Source organism: Zootoca vivipara, chromosome Z2 (genome assembly GCF_965207765.1).
Source record: "Zootoca vivipara chromosome Z2, rZooViv2.hap1.1, whole genome shotgun sequence".
Taxonomy (NCBI): domain Eukaryota; kingdom Metazoa; phylum Chordata; class Lepidosauria; order Squamata; family Lacertidae; genus Zootoca; species Zootoca vivipara.
In genome coordinates, this window is record NC_142585.1 from 23,207,783 (window position 1) to 23,226,698 (window position 18,916).

At 41.5% G+C, this 18,916-nt stretch overlaps 1 protein-coding gene across 1 annotated transcript in view; it reads right to left on the bottom strand.

Moving 5' to 3' along the window:
- The window catches only part of TENM1 (teneurin transmembrane protein 1), a 371,047-nt gene that overhangs the window by 78,675 nt on the left and 273,456 nt on the right, over nt 1-18,916 (bottom strand). The window contains exons 19-21 of the mRNA XM_060270166.2: nt 11,697-11,840; nt 4,314-4,563; nt 2,048-2,068 (exon numbers count right to left, since the gene is read on the bottom strand). Of these exons, the coding sequence (XP_060126149.1) occupies nt 2,048-2,068; nt 4,314-4,563; nt 11,697-11,840 (415 nt within the window). The remainder of the gene's footprint in view (nt 1-2,047; nt 2,069-4,313; nt 4,564-11,696; nt 11,841-18,916) is intronic.

Consider the following 18,916-nt stretch of genomic DNA (forward strand, 5'->3'; position numbering starts at 1 on the left):
CATCATTTACTTAAGCCCCTAGAATGAGGTTCAATTAAAAATACGCACTTAAGCCACAAACAAAAATAAGACAATAGGAACCCTTTAGATTATTATCTTTTTCAAAAACAGAGCTGTCATCTTACCAACAAATTGGAGGGGTAGCCATGATCCTGTGGGCACCTTCCTACAATCCAATGCATGTCTACCCAGATGTAGGTACATGTAAAAGGTAAAGGACCCCTGGAGGTTAAGTCCAGTCAAACTTGACTATTGGGTGTGGAACTCATCTCGCTTCAGGCTGAGGGACCTGCCGTTTGTCCACAGACAGCTCTCCTGGTCATGTGGCCAGCATGACAAATCCACTTCACAATGGAACGCTGCGACGAGTGTCAGAGTGCATGGAAATGCTGTTTACCTTCCTGCCACAGTGGTACCTATTTATCTACTCAAGCTTGTATGCTTTTGAACTGCTAAGTTGGCAGAAGTAAGTCACACTTGATGGAGCTTACCCCCAAGCAAGTGTGGCTGCTGTCCTAAACACACTTGGGAGCAAGTTTCATTGAACTCAGTGGAGCTTACTTCTGAGTAGTCTTAGGACTGCGGTGAAACAGATTGTCTTTCCATACCACAAACTTTCAATGCTGAGAAGCTTTGAGAACGTATCTTCACATGGTGAACTATATAGAGACCTTCTCACATTTTTTCATAAGTAGTTTATATCTCTGATGGCAGCAGTGTTTTTAGCGTTACCTCCACTTTTGCATCTTCTTCCTGCAACAATCACATGTTGAAAATTTTCAATTTGCAAGCTGCTGCTGGTATTGGGGGAAGAGGGCATCCATGCAATTGAGGCACCCAGTTGCAAGGTGCCGTAATGGCATGCAGCCCCTACACACAGGCAGGTAGATACTTATGTGTTGAAATTTATCTGCAGCCAAACTGGTACAACAATTGAAAATGCCATTCCTGCCCAATTGCCTTCTGAAATAAAAAGTGTCTGGCCAGTTTCCAAACTCTGGAATGTTGAGCTTCCTTGAGAAGAGCTTCCTTTCTCATGCTCAGGAGGAGCCTGATTTTGATGCTGCACAGAGCTGGGCCAGGCTGCCTTCCAAAACCTGTGCTGCACCACTGGTCCCACCCAATCTTTGGTCCAAGGTGGTGCCTCTGCTAGCAGCCTACACATGCACGTTCCTCTATTTCATACCACATGCTGCATAAAATGTATGTTGTTGTTTGGTCGTTTAGTCATGTTTGACTCTTCATGACCCCATGGACCATAGCACGCCAGGCACTCCTCTACATGTATACAGGAATATAAACACCTCCCCCTTTCTTTGATAAAGTTGCTTCAAGTACCCCTGGTGTCTGGATCACTTAAGAAAGGAAAACCTCAGGACCATGTCAAAAATTCAACACAAGGATCATTTGTCCAGCTATTGTCCATGTAAATAACACATAATGCACATTTAGCTTTTACTGTATTAACAGGCAGTGTCCTTCCTCAGGACCCTGCATGCTATGGCCTTACCCCAGGCCACATCTCTCACGGGCCAAGTCCAAAGCCTTATTGAGTGCTAATGCCTGTTCTTGAATTGTAGTAATTGCCTCTTGCTTGTGAGGATAGAGCAATGTGTGGGTGTGTATAGAAAACTCTGGCTTTTGCATGATAATCATATTCATTGCTCTGCCCACTTCTTGCCTCCAGCTCTGACCACTACAGGCATGTGGCTTCCACAAGTCTACCCCCAAGGAAATGTGGCCCTCAGCCTGAAAGGCTTCTCCAGTTAAGGTATTATTATAGTGTAGATCACTCATGTGGGGAAAGTATCCTGGAAAAGTCATGTGTGGCAGGGGTGTCCCATTAAAAGCTGTATTTTTCATCTTTTGGCCAGATAAGCCCCTGAACTGGAGACATTATGAAGGGGAATGCCCGGATACTAAACTTGTAACATTTCTATAAATATTCTGTATAAAGCTAACCATATACAAAGAGCTATGTGTTAATTTAGAATCTGGAAACCAAATTCCTACCAAAGACCCTATTGCTCCTCCCCAGTTTTCTTACCTGTGTCTTGTGTCTCTGTTCCTTCAACGGCATATTCGTGCGGGTACCACACAAAAAAGAAAGTAAAACAGAAATTATTAGTGTGGATTAGAAAAGTAAACAAATCATTAGTAAGTAGGAAAAGGTGCTGATTAATGTTTATTTAGATCAAGTTGTATGCTAACTATCATACAGACCATAGAAGCCATATGACATGCACAATATGATGAGACAATGTGTGCTTGGGCATTGGGTGATGAAGGGGAGAAAGTAAAGTATGCTATTTTATGAGGGTGTAGATTTGGGGGGGGGGGCTCAGGCCTGAGGGGCCAAATGTAGTCCTCTGTTTGCTCCTCATAACTGTCTTCAGATCACATCCTCTTTCCTCATTAGTCCTGCTTCAAAGCCTAAGTGTTTTTGTCTGGATCCAGCATGTCCTGGAATTCGAATAATGCCTTATTCTGGATAGCAGAGAAAGGCTTGTGAATGTGTGTTTTAAAGCCAGATGACTATTCTTTTCTTTAAATATATGATTTATTTATTACACTCGTTTTACACACATACATAAAGTTCCTGAATGAAACAAAAATTACTATAAGAACATAAGAAGAGCCTGTTGGATCAGGCCAATGGCCCATCTAGCCCAGCATTCTGTTTTCAAAGGGGCCAACGAGATGCCTTTGGGAAGCCTGCAAGCAGGGCTAGAGCACTCTCCCTCCTGTGGTTTCAAAGACCTGGTGTTCAGAAGTATACTGACTCTGCCAACAGATACATTTGCATTGTAAGAGAAAGCTGCGCTAATATTACATGACAGTTTATCCCCATTTCTTCATTCCCAAGTTATCTTTTAATATATTGCATTACTGGTCTCCAGCTTCCCACTCTTTTCTTTGTAATTTCTATATTTTTAAAACATTATTGTCAATTTCACAATTTGCCATCTGTTCCTATCAGCCTGCAACTCATTCTCTCTTCCTTGCCTTCTGGCTACTTTTCCATGTTTTTGAGAGCATGATTCTCACTAGTGTTAATTTATGCAGAATTTGAATACTATGATATCTTGGTGTCCCTGAATTATCCACATTGATCAATGATTCACACTATTTAAACAGTCAGAAATCATTTCTTTCATTTGTTATTGATATTACTAAATTCCAAAAAAACTCTGGGCTTCCACCATATATGTATAAAGTACCATACCTCTTTATTTATTTGCAAAATGTACATTTACCGTTATCTGTCCCTCCTACCCACCCTACTTTTCTAAGGTGACCCATGCCATTTCCCTTGATGTTCCTGTCTGTTGAAAAATTAGAACCCAACCACTCCTTGTAAGGGAACACACACACACACACACACACACACACACACACACACACACACCATTCTCATACCTTCCTACGTTACTTCCATTTTACCTTCCACTTATGTTTTATTTCTCCACGAGGCTTTTTGAAGTGTTAATATTGAACGTTCAAACAAAAAGGCTTCAGCACTTTCAGGGCATGGAGGGAAAGGGAAAGTGCCCAGCGCTACCTGCATGCATACACAGCATGCACGCTAAGCAATGTCACCGCCTCATAAATGCGGGAGCTTCTAACATCTAACAGTATGTGTGATCTGAAAAACAGGAGGGGCAAAGCAAACCCCATCTATTCCTTACTTAGTGGCATCCATGAAGGAAATAGTGTACATATTACTATCAGTAGCGGACAGTGTGGTGGGTCAGAGGCACCTACCTGACCTCCTAGCTGGTGAGTTGCTGCTGCTTACTTTGAGGGGGAGAGGTCAGTGTGCAGTTAACCCATTTCACCTGTGCCACACCACCCTCCCCACAACCTCATTCTACCCCGTAAGCGGCAGCAACTCACCAGCTAGGTCAGCTATGCGCCTCTGCCCATTACACTGTCTGCCGCTGATTGATATTAGTCTAGCACAGGGATGTCCAACCAGTAGGTCGCGATCTACCGGTAGATCCCCAGCTGATCCTGGTAGATCACGGGATCCTTATCGTGTACAAAAAGCTGCAGGGAAAAGGCTAAAAAACTCTCTGCAATCTTCCTCCTGAAAAACTCTGGGCAATCCACCCACCCCACACACGCTCCCCCCCTCCAATGACAATGGGTAGATCACCGCCAGTGTTTTTTAATACTGGGAGTAGATCGCAATCTCTTGGGAGTTGGACATGCCTGGTCTAGCACATTTTTTCGGGGGGGGGGGGGGAATTCTCTATAACTTTGCTTTCCAATATGAATTAGTTCTTTTTAAGCACTCCGAAGTTTCCTACCTTAGTTCAAGGATGCTAATAGAGTTTCCTGACGGAAGGAGCCTCCGAACAAAATTGAAGTCTCCAATGTATATGCTGCCATCAGTACCAGAGGCCATGGCGACAGGTGCAAAGAGTTTACTGCTGTGAGATGGACCATTGCAGTTGGCACAGGAAACACTCCTCTGGTGCCCATTGCCCATGACAGTTGAGATTACTGGGGGCTGCTGGGAGATGAATATGTTCTCTCCATTTCCTTTATGGACAATACCTGGTTTAAAAACACAAGTACATAATAACCACATACCATTGTGCGTAGTATTTTGTCCAGTTCTGTTCACATTGAACACAATGTAAGCTTTTTATTCGCAGTATATTAATATGATCCTATATGCTCCTTGTACAGAGACCTCCAAAATGAATCTACCCTAAAGATATTTGACGAGGTACCTGGACGATCTGAAGAATTGCAAATTAAATGGCTCCTTTCAGACTCTAATCCAGGCATCCCCAAACTGCGGCCCTCCAGATGTTTTGGCCTACAACTCCCATGATCCCTAGCTAACAGGACCAGTGGTTGGGGAAGATGTGAATTGTAGTCCAAAACATCTGGAGGGCTGAAGTTTGGGGATGCCTGCTCTAATCCAAAGGTCACTGCTACGGTGGCAAGATTCTGTGCAAACGCTATCAGAATTTGGTGCGCCTACACACGAAGTACTTAAATTAACTCCTGAATAGAGCCAGACAGGTTCCATCATAATTTATGGCACAAAGTAAATAATTAATATAAAAATAAGGATCAAAGGTTGATGGATCCCTTTTAGATAAGTTATTTAATTTATTCTAATTTTTAAAAATATTTTAAACATTAATGATGTAATGCAAATTACTGTGCTGGTCGGTGATCGTAATAAAGATTTACCACTACTAATATGTTCATACCCATAAAGTTTGTTAAAATAGCTTTCACTGGTAAATATTTCTAAAATGAGACTCATGCAAAATCTTGGAAGATCCTAATGATCTTGTTGCTCCAAATTCTTTAAACTTTGAATAGCTGTGCTTCACATTTCTCCATCTCATTATAACCTTTACAACAAGATGCATCACGCCTTCTTAAGAACTGCACCATAGTGCAATTAAACAATATAAGGCCACATATATGCTTATTTTCACCCTAACATTCTGAAAAATGTTCTAAAGGTCTCTAGAAGGTACAAGTGGCCCTGAATCAAGAAGATAAGAAAAAACCCCGCTTATTTTAGTACATGTTGAGCTTGATAAATAATGTGAAAAGATACTGTGATGGATTTCAGAAGGAGTGTATTAATTTTGTTTTTTTCAAGGATGAGCAATGTGTCCCTCATAGAATAACATCATTTCAAGGAAGAGACCAATCTAGCCTCATCAGTCAACCAGAGAAGCGGCAGTCCTAAGGAGCCTGCTTTCACTCTCCCTGCCAGATTTTTTAAAACTAAGAAATGATTTTTGTAACTAATAGCCAGTGCCAAAGTTTCCTTTCTTCCTTCTCCCCCCCCCATCCCCTTTCATTCTGTGTTTTTTCTTTCAAATTCTGAGGACAAGGACCATTTTTATTATTGATTGTTCTCTATTGGTCTGGCAGTTAAAGAGAGGGTGCTCGAATATTAAAAAGACTTCCTCCTTCCCTATAGAACCTATTGGGTGCTGAGATGGGTGGAGTGGACCCTTTTGGTACTTCCTCGTCCCTTAGAGCTTTTTTTTGGGGGGGCAGTGGCAGTCCCAGAGGTGTGTCCTGCACCTTCATTACACAGCTTCCAGAGAATGCTGAAGACACACTTCTGTACTCTAGGTTTTGGCGCTTGAAGTGTATATTTTTAAGGAATGACCTTCTTTTTATGATTGTGTTTTAATCTGTTTTTAATATTGTGTTCTATGCTGTTACTCACCCTAGGACATTAGGGTGAAGGGCAGGTTAATAATAATAATAATAATAATAATAATAATAATAATAATAATACATCCTCCTTTTGGCTAACATCTCTAAGAACATCAACCAGAAGCAAGCCAGGAAAGTAAACTCCTTACAGGAACAGGTCTTGAGGGAGGAGGAAATGGAGAAGGAAATTTTCCCTGCAAACCCATGATGTCTTAACCCTCCTATATTAGAAACCAAGGGCTTGCCAGGACTTCTTTGAAGGAAATATGAGGTTTGGGGTCTCTGAGAGCTCTCATAAATTGATTGCTCTGATCCGTGGGAGATTTGAGAACAACGAGGATGCTACAAATAAATGAAGAGCCTTAACTGAAAATGGTGAGAGGAGCTTCTAAAGTTCTTTGTAAAGCACACCAGAGTTCTAAACTAGGATGTTCAACTTCACATTCTGGATGCTGTTTTTTCAGTTTATAAATATATATGAAAATAAATGAAAAACAAGACACAGAAACCTCCCCCAGATTTCTCTTGAAGATAACTAGCTGTAGTTCTTAAACTTGAATCCAGAGATTTCTGGAAGGAAGGAAGGAAGGAAGGAAGGAAGGAAGGAAGGAAGGAAGGAAGGAAGGAAGGAAAGAAAGAAAGAAAGAAAGAAAGAAAGAAGCAATATTTTATGAACAACAAGGGACAAGCTTGCTTTATTTCTCTTTGGAATTTTGGGTGCATTTGGAAGAGCAAACTGGCAATGTGCCAGGATTCTTAATGCACACAGACGCCTTCTCCCTTGGCAGTTAAAATCCACTGAAATGACAGGAGCAGTTGGCCTCTGTCTACGGCTAAATATGTAAAGGCAATCCTTCATCTTTCTCCCACAAGTAACAATATATAATTAGGACTCCAGAGACCCTGCCTCTCTTGAAATAACGTCTACGTGCAAATATTTTGTTTATGGCTGACAATAAAAGAAAGGAGCTTTGGTTTAATAGTGTGTCATAAAGACAAGCAAGCTACAATAACCCCCCAAACACCTTTGTGCACAAAATCAAAATAGTTATTTTTGACATGCTCAAATAATAGTCAATGCTTTCACTAAACAGGTTCCCTAGGATGAAGCCAGAGTTTTACTGTATTTGTAACTTCAAAAAATGACATACAGTAGAAAAGATTGTACTTGTTCAATTAACATTCATAGCCTAACCCATCTCAAAGGTCCCAGGTAGCTAATGAATAGGTGGGTGGGTGGGTGGGTGCGCAATGCGCATGTGATCCAACACCAACAGAAAATGCAACAAAATCTCATTATATTAAAAATTATAGTTGAAATATTCCCAGCCCTTGCCACCTTATCTGTGAAATCTGAATACCAGCTTTAAAAGTAGGACTTCCAGTGCTTTTTTCTGGGGGGATGCAGGGGTACGCATACCCCTAAACATTTTGTGAATCTTTGTACTTTTTTCCATTTACTGTATTTATTTCCCTCAATTTGAACTATAAAATGGTGATTTTCTTGAGTCAAAATGAGAGTATCCCTAAACTTTTTTTAAAACACTGAGAGCTTCCATTTCTAAAGGACCCAGTTACTAAACTCTTTCCATGAAAAAAACTGGAGTCAGCCCTATTATTGGGAAGGGCAAGGTGTTTGTCTCAGGCAGTTGAATTTGGGTGCCACAATATGGCAAAAAGTGTCATTTATTTATTTTACTATTGTTGCAGTTTTACTGACAGGAAAGGGGTTGAGGTGCTTATGAAATTTTCTGCCTCAGGTGCCAAAATAAGTTTTGCAGGCCATGGTTATTATTTTGCTCAACTGCATGGGAAGGGGAGCCACCTGCTGATCCATCTCAGGCAGCAAAATGTCTGGTGTCTGCCTTGGAGATAATAGCCCAGTTCAGGCAATCATTACAGACTTCTTTCTGAAGCTGTGAATCCAGAGTAGTTGGTGCTCACTGAGACTGGTAGGGTAGAAGGCAAGAAGCCCAACAGTAGCCGAAGCCTGATTCAGGGCAGGGTGGCACTACCTGTTTCACCTCAAGTGGTGAAATAGAGTGTGTTGCCCCTGGAAAGCAGACTGAGGTAGGTGTAGCAGTGCTTCTTTCATAATAATGGACCAGCCTCCACTGATGTGAATGTGTGCTCCTCCTCTAGTTCCTCCTCTCCCCACTCCTGCCACATGCTGACTTCACTAGACCCTGGCTAGTATTATCAGGATCCCCCACTACATATGAACCAGGGAACTTAACTGACCAGGACAGCAACCCAGAATGTGATCTATGAGACAAGACAAATGTATCACAGAAGCTCCATTTTTGTATTTTACAATGGGAGGGGATTAAGCAGCTGATTTTAGTCAGAACAGCAGGACTAGGGAAGGGGGGTATTTAACCTTGAACCTCTCCCTCCCTATTTAGTTCCCCCAATCAAAATCCCACTCCCCCTACCCTGAAGCTGATATTAGCCCTGCTAGGGAACCAAATACAGGGACAATAAAAGTAACATGTATTTTTCTCCCCAGCGGGGATAATAGGAGATTTACATTCTGAAAACAGTGCTGGTGAAAAGGTTTAGACATCTTGTCTCCCAGCACTGCTGCTTCAATCAAATATTGGTACTCCCCACCCAGCGGCTTTCTGCTAAAAATAGATGTTTTGGGAGATCTGATCTTCCCTGTCTTGGGTAGTTTGGTATTAAAGCTCTGCCTGGACAATGCTTTGCACAGAAAACCCTTAGATCCACTAGATTATCCTTAGAATGGTATTAATTCTTTTATCATGCCCACCAAAAGGGAGAATTTTGAACCTCTGCAGCCAGATCACGTTGAATTTCTTAGCTGAAAAGCTGCTTTTTGATCTGAGACTTAGCCTGAGTTGGGCACACAGAACATAACAGGAAATCCAGATTGTTGTGTGAGGGTATTCATTTTACTTCTCACCCCAAAATAGAGCTTTTACAAACTTGTTCCAACAATAGGGATATGAGGAGCCTTCCAGTAATATATTGACAGATATGCTAGCCTTGCCAGAACACTTAACAGAAGAGTTAGCTATGTGATTATTGGAATGGTAAGATTTTCTGATTCACTAGCTACTCACAGTTCTTCAAAAGGTTTCTTCAACTATTATCTGATGATTTTGCAAAACTGTATTTTTGTCCTTGCATTTGGCCAATAAATTGTTATCTACTTCTACTTGATTTCCTACCTCCGGTCTGCAAGCTGCCTTGAGCACCCCCCCCCCCCAAAATCGTGAATATAAATACACAAATAACTAACTAATTCACTTGTCTTTCAGAATTTGGATTCTGACCTAGAATGGATTTTTTATTTAAAAAAATACAAATGCTGATAACAACAGCTATTATAGATGCACACCAACCACAAGATCCACTTCAGATCTCAACTCTGTGCTTCGGAAAGCAGTCTGCCTCTGTCTGGGGTGTTTCACAGGCTGCTCAATTCAGCTCAGGATCTGTTTAACCTATTTCATTTCCCTTTCCATCCACTATATGTAAGTATTTTAAGTGGCATAGAGTGCCTTATACCAGCTTTGGCTGGTAGCTCAACAGGATAGGATAGCCTGGCTTTAGTTGTGCATGCTTGGGTAACCTCCAGGTCCAACCACTACAATTCAACTTACGCTGGGCTGAGTTTGAAGATGGTTCAGAAACCACAGCTAGTATAGAATGCAGGTGATAGATTGTTAACTCACTCTGAGGAGTGAGTATAGACCACTGATTCTGGCCTGATTGCACAGGCTGCCGATTCGTTTCTCGGCATGATTCAAAGTGCTGGTTTTGACATTTAAAAAACCTTTTGTGGCTCAGACCCTGGTGCTGAGACCCTGGGCTTCTCATTCAGGGTCCTTCTTTGAGTATAACCTTCAAGACAGGTCCAGAGGATGGTGATGAGAGAACAGGTCTTCCCTATAGCAGCCTCCTGCTTGTGGATTGTTCTTCCCAAGGAGGCTTGCCTGGCACCAACTCTGTGATCGTTTTTGCACTGGGCAAAAATGGTTTTGCTTTCCCCAGAATTGGGCAGAATCAATAATATGATTGTACTGTGAAGTCTGTTTTTAACATGTTTATTTCTTATTTGGCAGTATATTACTTGGAAACTTTTTTTTAGCGGGAAAAGATACATAAATTCAATAAACCTAGCTGAACCCACCCAATGTTTGCACCTAAATTAGATTTTAGTTAAGAGTGGTTTGCATGTGTGTGGACAAAGATGCATATGTTGGGAAAGGATTTTTGGGATCATAACTGCCAGGAAGATGCAGCTAAGAAGCTGAGAGAACTGTGTTTGAATAGGGGTGGAGGGAAAAGCTTGTGTCCCTGTTATAGTATTTCTGATGCTATTATTATTATCATTACAGTGCAGAATGACATTTCTTACTATCTTGCCCTAGCAAATGCATCCCAGCGGAACAAATTCTCTAGTATAATTAATCGCTGCAAACATTTGAAGAAGTTCATGAATGAAAAGTCACTCAAATATGCATGCCTTTCAATTCCCCACACGTCACATTGTGGCCTGAACTGCAGCTTTTTTTAAAAAAGGTTGAACACTCATTATATATATATATTCATATTCAGTGGCTCAAACTGATGAGAACCTGCTCTTGAGAGTTTAGCTGAGATCAAGTGGTACATTATTTTTTGACCTTTCAGCTAATGAAGTTTGAGAGTACACACTTTGCTTCATCCTACTAGTGCTTAGATTATTGGAGGAAGATGAAGAGAAGTCCCTTAATAAAATCTACTAGCCTTATCCCCTGACCATTCTGAATCTCAAGCATGGCTCCCCTGTAGCCTATAAAATAAGTAGAGGGGGGTGGGAATGGATGATATTGCAAGAAAATAGGGGAAATCCCCTCTTGAATTACCCCTGTAATTAAAGTGATGCTTTATTTGGAACAATTTATGACCATAGTAGACACACATATTCTATTATCTCATAAAGGTCTTCCTCACTTCATCTGCTGTGACCTTGGAATAGTTGTTTCCATCCTGGTTCAGCAAACATCTAGTCACTTCCAGCAATGAGACATTCAGATAAATAGGGCTACTCTGTTGATATTCCATGTTACCTAGTTGTACTGCATATTGAGACGGTGAGAGCCTTAACTGTATCCAGAAGAACACAAGAATGTTAAGAACAGTCCAACAGTGCAACCTTCTATATCGGAAGGAAGTTGTGTGCTCTCTTTTGCTGGAGGTATTTAATCTGGATGGCCATCTATCAGTGATGCAGTGGTCAATGCCTGAACTAAATAGCATCTATTATGCAAAGGGTTGGACAAGTTAGTTCCCTTCCAATGCTATACATCTATGATTCTGCAGGAAAACCAAAGAAGGATTCAGCAGACTTTTCTGACCAGCCATAATACCCTCTGAAGTTAGGAATGTTATTACCATTCGTAATTTTCTATTTTGCAGGGAGGTGAGGTGAAATAACCTTCCCATGCTGCTTAATTCATTGCCAACTGACTTACCACTTTGTGTATTCAAAATGTGGTGTTTGTCCAAGGACCAGCCTCCAAGATTTGAAGCATCCAACTCAAATCCTTGCAGCGTTACAGTCCTTTTCTCCCACAGAATCAGATTTGGACAAGTTTCATACTCATAACCCACTGACACTGAAAAGACATAAAGAACAACACATTATAGACTGGTTTACTTCCCATTTTCCATGGTAATTCTAAGATTAAATCATCAGAAGTTAATCCTGCACTGTTTAAGGGATGGGGCACCTGTGGCCCTCCAGATGTTGTTGGCCTACAATTCCCATCATTCCCATTGTCCTGGAGCTGCTGTTTTAATTTCCCATAATGTCCCGGAGCGAGGCTAAGTTGGAAGCTGAATGGTGAAAGGGCTGGACTACTGGGACTACTGCCACCTGATGCTACCACAAAGCAAGACAAAGGAATCCCACTCATTCAGCAGGGGCTCCATCAAAATGCATTTTGCCAATCACCCCTGCCCCTGCCCCCACCCCTGGACCAAGCCTCATAAGCAACAGAGAAGGTTATTAACCTGCCTGTGGGGACTGCTGCACTTCAGACAGCAGGATGTTCCCGTATCACCAACAACCAGTCTTGCATTTGGATTACTTGCTGAACAGGGCCCTTTCTTGCCATCTACTTTTCCGTGTGCAAGGGTTTATTTATTTTTTATGTAGAGAATTCATTTATACAAAGCCTTGGCTGGCTTGGAACCATATTACTTAAGGGATTGATTGCCCCATCCCATACATGCACAGTCAGTCACTCTGATCTGTGGAACTTGCACTTTTACAAGTGCCATGCAATGTTCATCCTGCCTTTGCAAGTCATTCTTTTACTATGGCATTATCTGTGCTCTGGAACTCCTTGCCTATTGACATTACGCTGGCACCTTCACTATACTGTTTTAGCTGTCTACTTAAACTTTTCTGTTTCAGCAGTCCTATTCAGACACATTATATAATTACATTTGTTTTTAATGGTCTATTGGTTTTATCTTTGCTTTTGATTATGGTTTTATGTATTTATTATTCAGTTGCTTTTTGTATTTTTGTCATTTTTGATATATAACTGAATCTCTATACTGTGTGGAGAATCTTTTTTTCTATGCATTTTGAAACTTAAAAAAATAAAAATACATACATACATACATACATACATACATACTGTACATATATACATACATACATAAACATGCCCCCATGGCCTACAGTTGAAAGCTGTGAGGTCCAGATACTGGAGAGTTCCATCTCATCTGCTATATGTAAAAAAACAGGACCTTAGGAGGGTCTTGATGACATGGTACATGATTACCTGGACTAGATTAAGGATATTGTGACAACTAGAGACCTTTTGGCACCTCCAATCTTCAAAAATATTAACAATGGTCACCCTTCCTTCTGTTTGAGAATGCCTGGCTGCAGCAGGAATAGAGGATGAGAGACTGACACTGAGACAAAGTTCAACCACAGGTTTATACTGCTGTTGACGGTGAACTAAAAGCAACATCCATGAACCAGGCAGTCCTATTACACCTGTCAGCTTCCTTTTCCTTAGGTCACATTCACACTATACATTTAAAGTGCTATGATAGCACTTTAGACATCAATGGCTTCCTACAAAGCATTCTGGGAGCTGTAGTTTGTTAAGGTTGCTGACTGTTGTTAGGAAAGTCCCTATTCCACTCGCAGAGGGTAGACTAAGAATTGTGTGATGGTGGACTGCGTCTCATTGCTGTCCTTGTAGAACTGAGCAAAACTAGAATGGATTTTCCGCTCATCGTCCGCTCTGGCTCCACCTGCTGTTGGGCCTCCCGCCTTCTGTCCCACCCATTCCAACGAGCAGAAGCCACCACTTCTGTTCTCCACAATGGAGAAACACCCTCCTATCCCTCCCTCAAAGCAAGCCCGAAATCTTAATCAAAGGTCACCATGAGTGGGCAACTGCATTGCACCCACTGAGAAGAGTCCCCTTGACCCTGCTCCTCTTCATATTGCACCCTGCTTGTTCATCCACCTCACACTCTGGCTCATGCCATGGTGGTGGTGAGGAGGAGAAGCAGCAGCAGATGCCACTACCGCCTGCTTGCTGATGGGCTCTCTGCCTAGCAGGCATAAGTAGGCGGTAGCAATGATGTGGTAGAGGAGCAGCAGCAGCATATGTACAAATATTATGCATATACTGTACAAAAAAATTAGATCAGTTGACTTTTCTAGAAGTAGATTTATGCACAACACGACAGGCGTGTGATTCAGGTTCAGTTGGGGTAACATTTATGCTGTGGTTCTTGAACATAATATACAGTGCCTCGGTGGAGTAGAAGAGGATGAGAACAGAAATCGCACGGTGGAGGAGCGGGAGCAGCAGGAGGCCCCATTAGTTAAAATGGTACCTCAGGTTAAGAACAGTTTCAAGTTAAGAACAGACCTCCGGATCGAATTAAGTTCTTAACCAGAGGTACCACTGTATAGGCTTTTCTGTAGCCAAAGAGCAAAATTCTGAATACCATTGCTATAAATTATATCCAGGTTTTCTATCCAGGTTTTCACCAAGTATGTATCAACAGCAAAGGTGCAGTGGGGATAGCATATATTATGCTATTATTATTATTATTATTATTATTATTATTATTATTATTATTAGAATTTATATACCACCCTAAACTTGGAGGTCTCAGGGCGGTTCACAGAATAAAATCAAAATATAAAACCGCAAAATACATAATCAAAATAAATACAACAACCTAATAACCCCTACAACCCAGTAACACCCCCTATATAAACAGCACAAGGAGTTTGTTTTGCATACACTATGCTTAAAAAAGCTTAATAAGCATATCTCGTGTGTGACTATTTCTTAATGACTATTTCTTAATAACATTGAGGCTGGGGTAGTTAGCAGCTAATACAATGGCATCAGTATTTATAACATCCTTAGGAAGCAATGGAAAAATCCACTCAACCTTACAGAGGGGGGGGGGGGAGAGCAGGCAACTCTTCCGAAAACCTCATCAGTGAATAGGAGCAACAGAAACCACAAAACTTGTCTTAGTAACAGAATGTCGCTTTCAGCTTGCCAGAATTCTTTCCTATGCCATTATCATGAAGAAATGTAGAGTAAATTGCTGCTGCTGGAGCCGAAATAATCGCAGATCCCAAGACTACCACTGCGTATCTGCTGTTAATGTGGCACCTGCAGAGATTCAGGAGCACATGTGCAAGGAAGAACACATTCCTGGAAACTAAAGGACATAATTGCTCTCTGCTCCTGGAGGGAACTACTCAGGTTGCAAATAAGCACTCTGCTTCTTTCAGGGGCATGTACGTGAAAGCTATAACTAGTGAGATGATGAAAAAAGAAGAGAAAAATTGGACTGCATATCCAGGAAGGAATAAAAATGCTGGAATCAACTAGATTTATGAAAGATGAGAAGATGCCTTAACGGCATGTCCTATTATTATTACCGTATCATTATTATTATTATTATTATTATTATTATTATTATTATTATTATTATTATTATTAACATGCTCTTTGCCCTAAGGTCTCAGGGTGGATTACAACTCTAAAACAAAATATTAAAAAACAGAGTAAAACAATCCCCAAAATTAAAGTGGGTTTGAAAAATATACAACTCAAGTGTCAAAAACCAGGGTAAAAAGGTGCATCTTCAGCATTCACCAAAGGTGATATAAGGTGTCAAACACACCTTTGGTGACTGCCACAACTTAGGAGCTGCCAAAGAGCAAGTTCCTTCCCCCAGACCAGCCCCACAAGCTTCTGAGGATGGTAGGGCAATCAAGAGACCCCCCTCCAATGATCTTAGCACTTGAGAGAGTCTGCATGGGAAGTTTTCAGGTACTTGAATACTGCATTTTTGCATAATGCCTTTTGGGCTATATTAGATGTTAGAAATTATGCTAATAGCTGACTCTGAGGCTTGCCTTTGAAAGTGGTTGCTGGGGAGCAACTGGAGGAAAGGGCTATTGCCCCCATGCCCTTTTTGTGCTGTGGCCACTGTGGGAAAGAGGACGCTGGACCAGGCAATTATTTTGTCTGATGCTGCAGCAAGGCTCATTTCATTTTTTTAAAAATGAAAGATTGTTGCCCTTGTAGATACCAGGTTATACCTATGCCACTAAAATTATTTTTATATACTTGCTTTTAAAACAGGTATTTCTTATTTCACCTGTACTTTATCAATAATTAGATCACAGACACCACTTGAAACAGCAGGCTTGGAAATGAACTGGCAAGTGTTGCAGCTGTTTTAAAACAGGGGTTATACAAGATCTAAAAGAAACTCCAGCCAGAAATCTGGTAGCTGCTGCATTTTGGACCAATTAAGGTTTCTGAGTCGTCTTCAAGGGCAGCACCACATAGTACACATTGCAATAATAAATGAAAGCAGTGCCTTTCCAGGGTCTTAAACAGAAATCTGGAAGAAAACAAAGTGAAGAACAGAAATCTTTTAAACTAGATATGCCAGTGATAAAATCTGGGTCTTTTTGCATGCCAAACAGGTGCTGTATGCCATTGAGCTAGGTCCCCCCCCCACATTAATTCCTATCAGCCCTGAAATTGTCACAGCAGACTGCTGTTTCCTAGGGACAATGTTCTTGTGACACTGCTCTGAGAGATGGCAGGAGGGTATGCCTGGTCTGAGCCCAGATGCTCACCCTGCTGTCCCTCCAGTGATTCATCAGTGCTGCAAAAATGCTGCTTCCACGGGCAGCACTGTCACAACTGCTGTCTGTTGAGCATAGGAATTGATGCACAAGCTCACTCCATCATACCTGGGGCAAGCAGACCTCTTGTTTCATTTATTTCAGGGAGCCACTATCCCCTCTGCCCTCTCACCTTGCTCTCTCTAATCCATCACTTTGAAAGAATATATCTTGCTGGAAGGCACAAAAAAGGGAAGATGACAAGATTTCTCCATTGCACTTGAGTAGAGGGAAGGGGATGTTTTGTATGAAATTTGCTATTTCAATCTGCTCCAATGCCATTTGCTATTATATGGGCACCATGGTATAATTATTGCACACAACTCATCAGTTTTACTGGAACTTAATGATGAATCTTTCTTTGAATAATAATAAAAAGAGAACGATTATGAATGATGAGGTGTCAATTATGGGGGTAGGGAAGATACCACCACAATTCTGGACTTTTTCAGAAGTGCTGTGAAAGGCAGATGCGTATATGATGGACACCCTATAGAACCTCACTTTTGGCATGAAGCAGGATTTGTTATCATTATTTATTAAATTTTTATACTGTCCTTTATCTGAAGATCACCTGTCTTTCATCTGATGGGCAGTTTGCAACATCAAAACACAAAAATCTGTACCATAATAACAAACAAAAACAATACCTTGCAAACTCATGATACTTTTGGGAAACTGACAAATATATGAATGAGGTACTTTAAAGAAAAGATTAGAAAATGTACACAAATTTTACCATGCCACACACATACATGACAGTCATCAAATGAAGATGCTCAAATCTACTTTCCAAAATAAATGACGGTACCAGATTGAACCTTAGCAGGGTAAGAACTCTAAATATGTCATACGGTGGATAATATTTTTCAGCCCAAGGGTCACATTTTATTTATTTATAAAAATATGTACTATATACCACTGTACCATAAAGATATATCACAGCAGTTTACAATAATATAAAAAAACATAAAATCAAACAATAAAATAATAAAGACTTTAAAACAAGTTGAAAGTAAAAAGAAATTAAAAACAAACATCAGGAAACTACTACAGTGGTACCTCGGGTTGCGGACCCAATGCATTCCAGGGTGCCATTCGCACCCCGAAAAGTCCGGAACCCGAGCATGCGTGTGTGCGCATGCGCAAAAGTGCGATAGAGCGCTTCTGCGCATGCGCGCACGGTGGAAGCCGGAAGTAAACACTTCCGGGACCGCCGCGTTCATATCCTGAAAGAACACAACCCACAGTGGATGCAACCCGAGGTATGACTGTACTATGTGGTGTGTACTCTTTAGGGCAGAACAGAAAAGTTTTCTGCAGGCATTTATAAGTTGGCACAGAAGGTGTTCGCACAGTGTGTGAAACAGGGTCAGCAGGGTGTGCAGTTTGGGAAGAATTCCAAGGGCCAGAATGAAAGGCAAGAAGGGCCAAAGGCGAGTAGGGCATGAGGTTCCACATCCCTGCTCTAAAGCAAGAGGAGATGGTCACTCAAGTCAGGACAGGATGAGGAATTACTCCTCTTAGCAGGAATTAAGATAGAATAGTGAAGTACAGGGTTTCCATCCTCCCTGGTGTCCTGTCTTCCCTTTATGTACTGGCAGCCAGAGATTTTTCCTCATAAACCAGAAAACAAATGGAACCAAGCTCCCCACCCCTCTCTTTCCAAAGGTTTCAAAAGGGCACAAACAGACATACTTGCAGTGCTGGAAAACAGAAAGCATTGGCCAGGATGTGATTCATAATGTGCATCCAAATAGATATATTTTCTATGCACATTATATCGTTCTCAATGGGAATCATGTAATGCACACACCAGTGCACATTTTGGCAAAATTACAACTGTGTCAATGCTTAAGAGTGAGAATAATTTGTGCTTCCTTTGTGCTCACTGATGGGCACCATGCAGCCAGTTCTAATAGGCTTCCATGACATCATAACATCCCATTAGACCCTATTTTCTCTAAGCTCAACTACTGCTAGCATTTTGTAAGGCTGGAAGCTCAAAGATCTCTGCCAGGCCATTAAAAAAACTTTTAAAAGAAAATTAAAGGGTAGAGGGACCCCTGACCATTAGGTCCAGTCATGACCGACTCGGGTTGTGGCGCTCATCTCGCGCTATTGGCCGAGGGAGCCGGCGTACAGCTTCCAGGTCATGTGGCCAGCATGACAAAGTCGCTTCTGGCAAACCAGAGCAGCACACGGAAACACCGTTTACCTTCCCGCTGTAGCAGTACCTATTTATCTACTTGCACTTTGATGTGCTTTCGAACTGCTAGGTTGGCAGGAGCTGGGACCGAACAACGGGAGCTCACCCCGTCACGGGGATTCGAACCACCAACCTTCTGATCGGCAAGGCTCTGTGGTTTAACCCACAGCGCCACCCGCGTCCCTAAAAACAAAATTACAAACCTATAAATCTCTGCATAAATTAGGAGGTCCTCAAGGATGCAGAAACCACTGCCTGTTTTGGGTGGCTCTGTT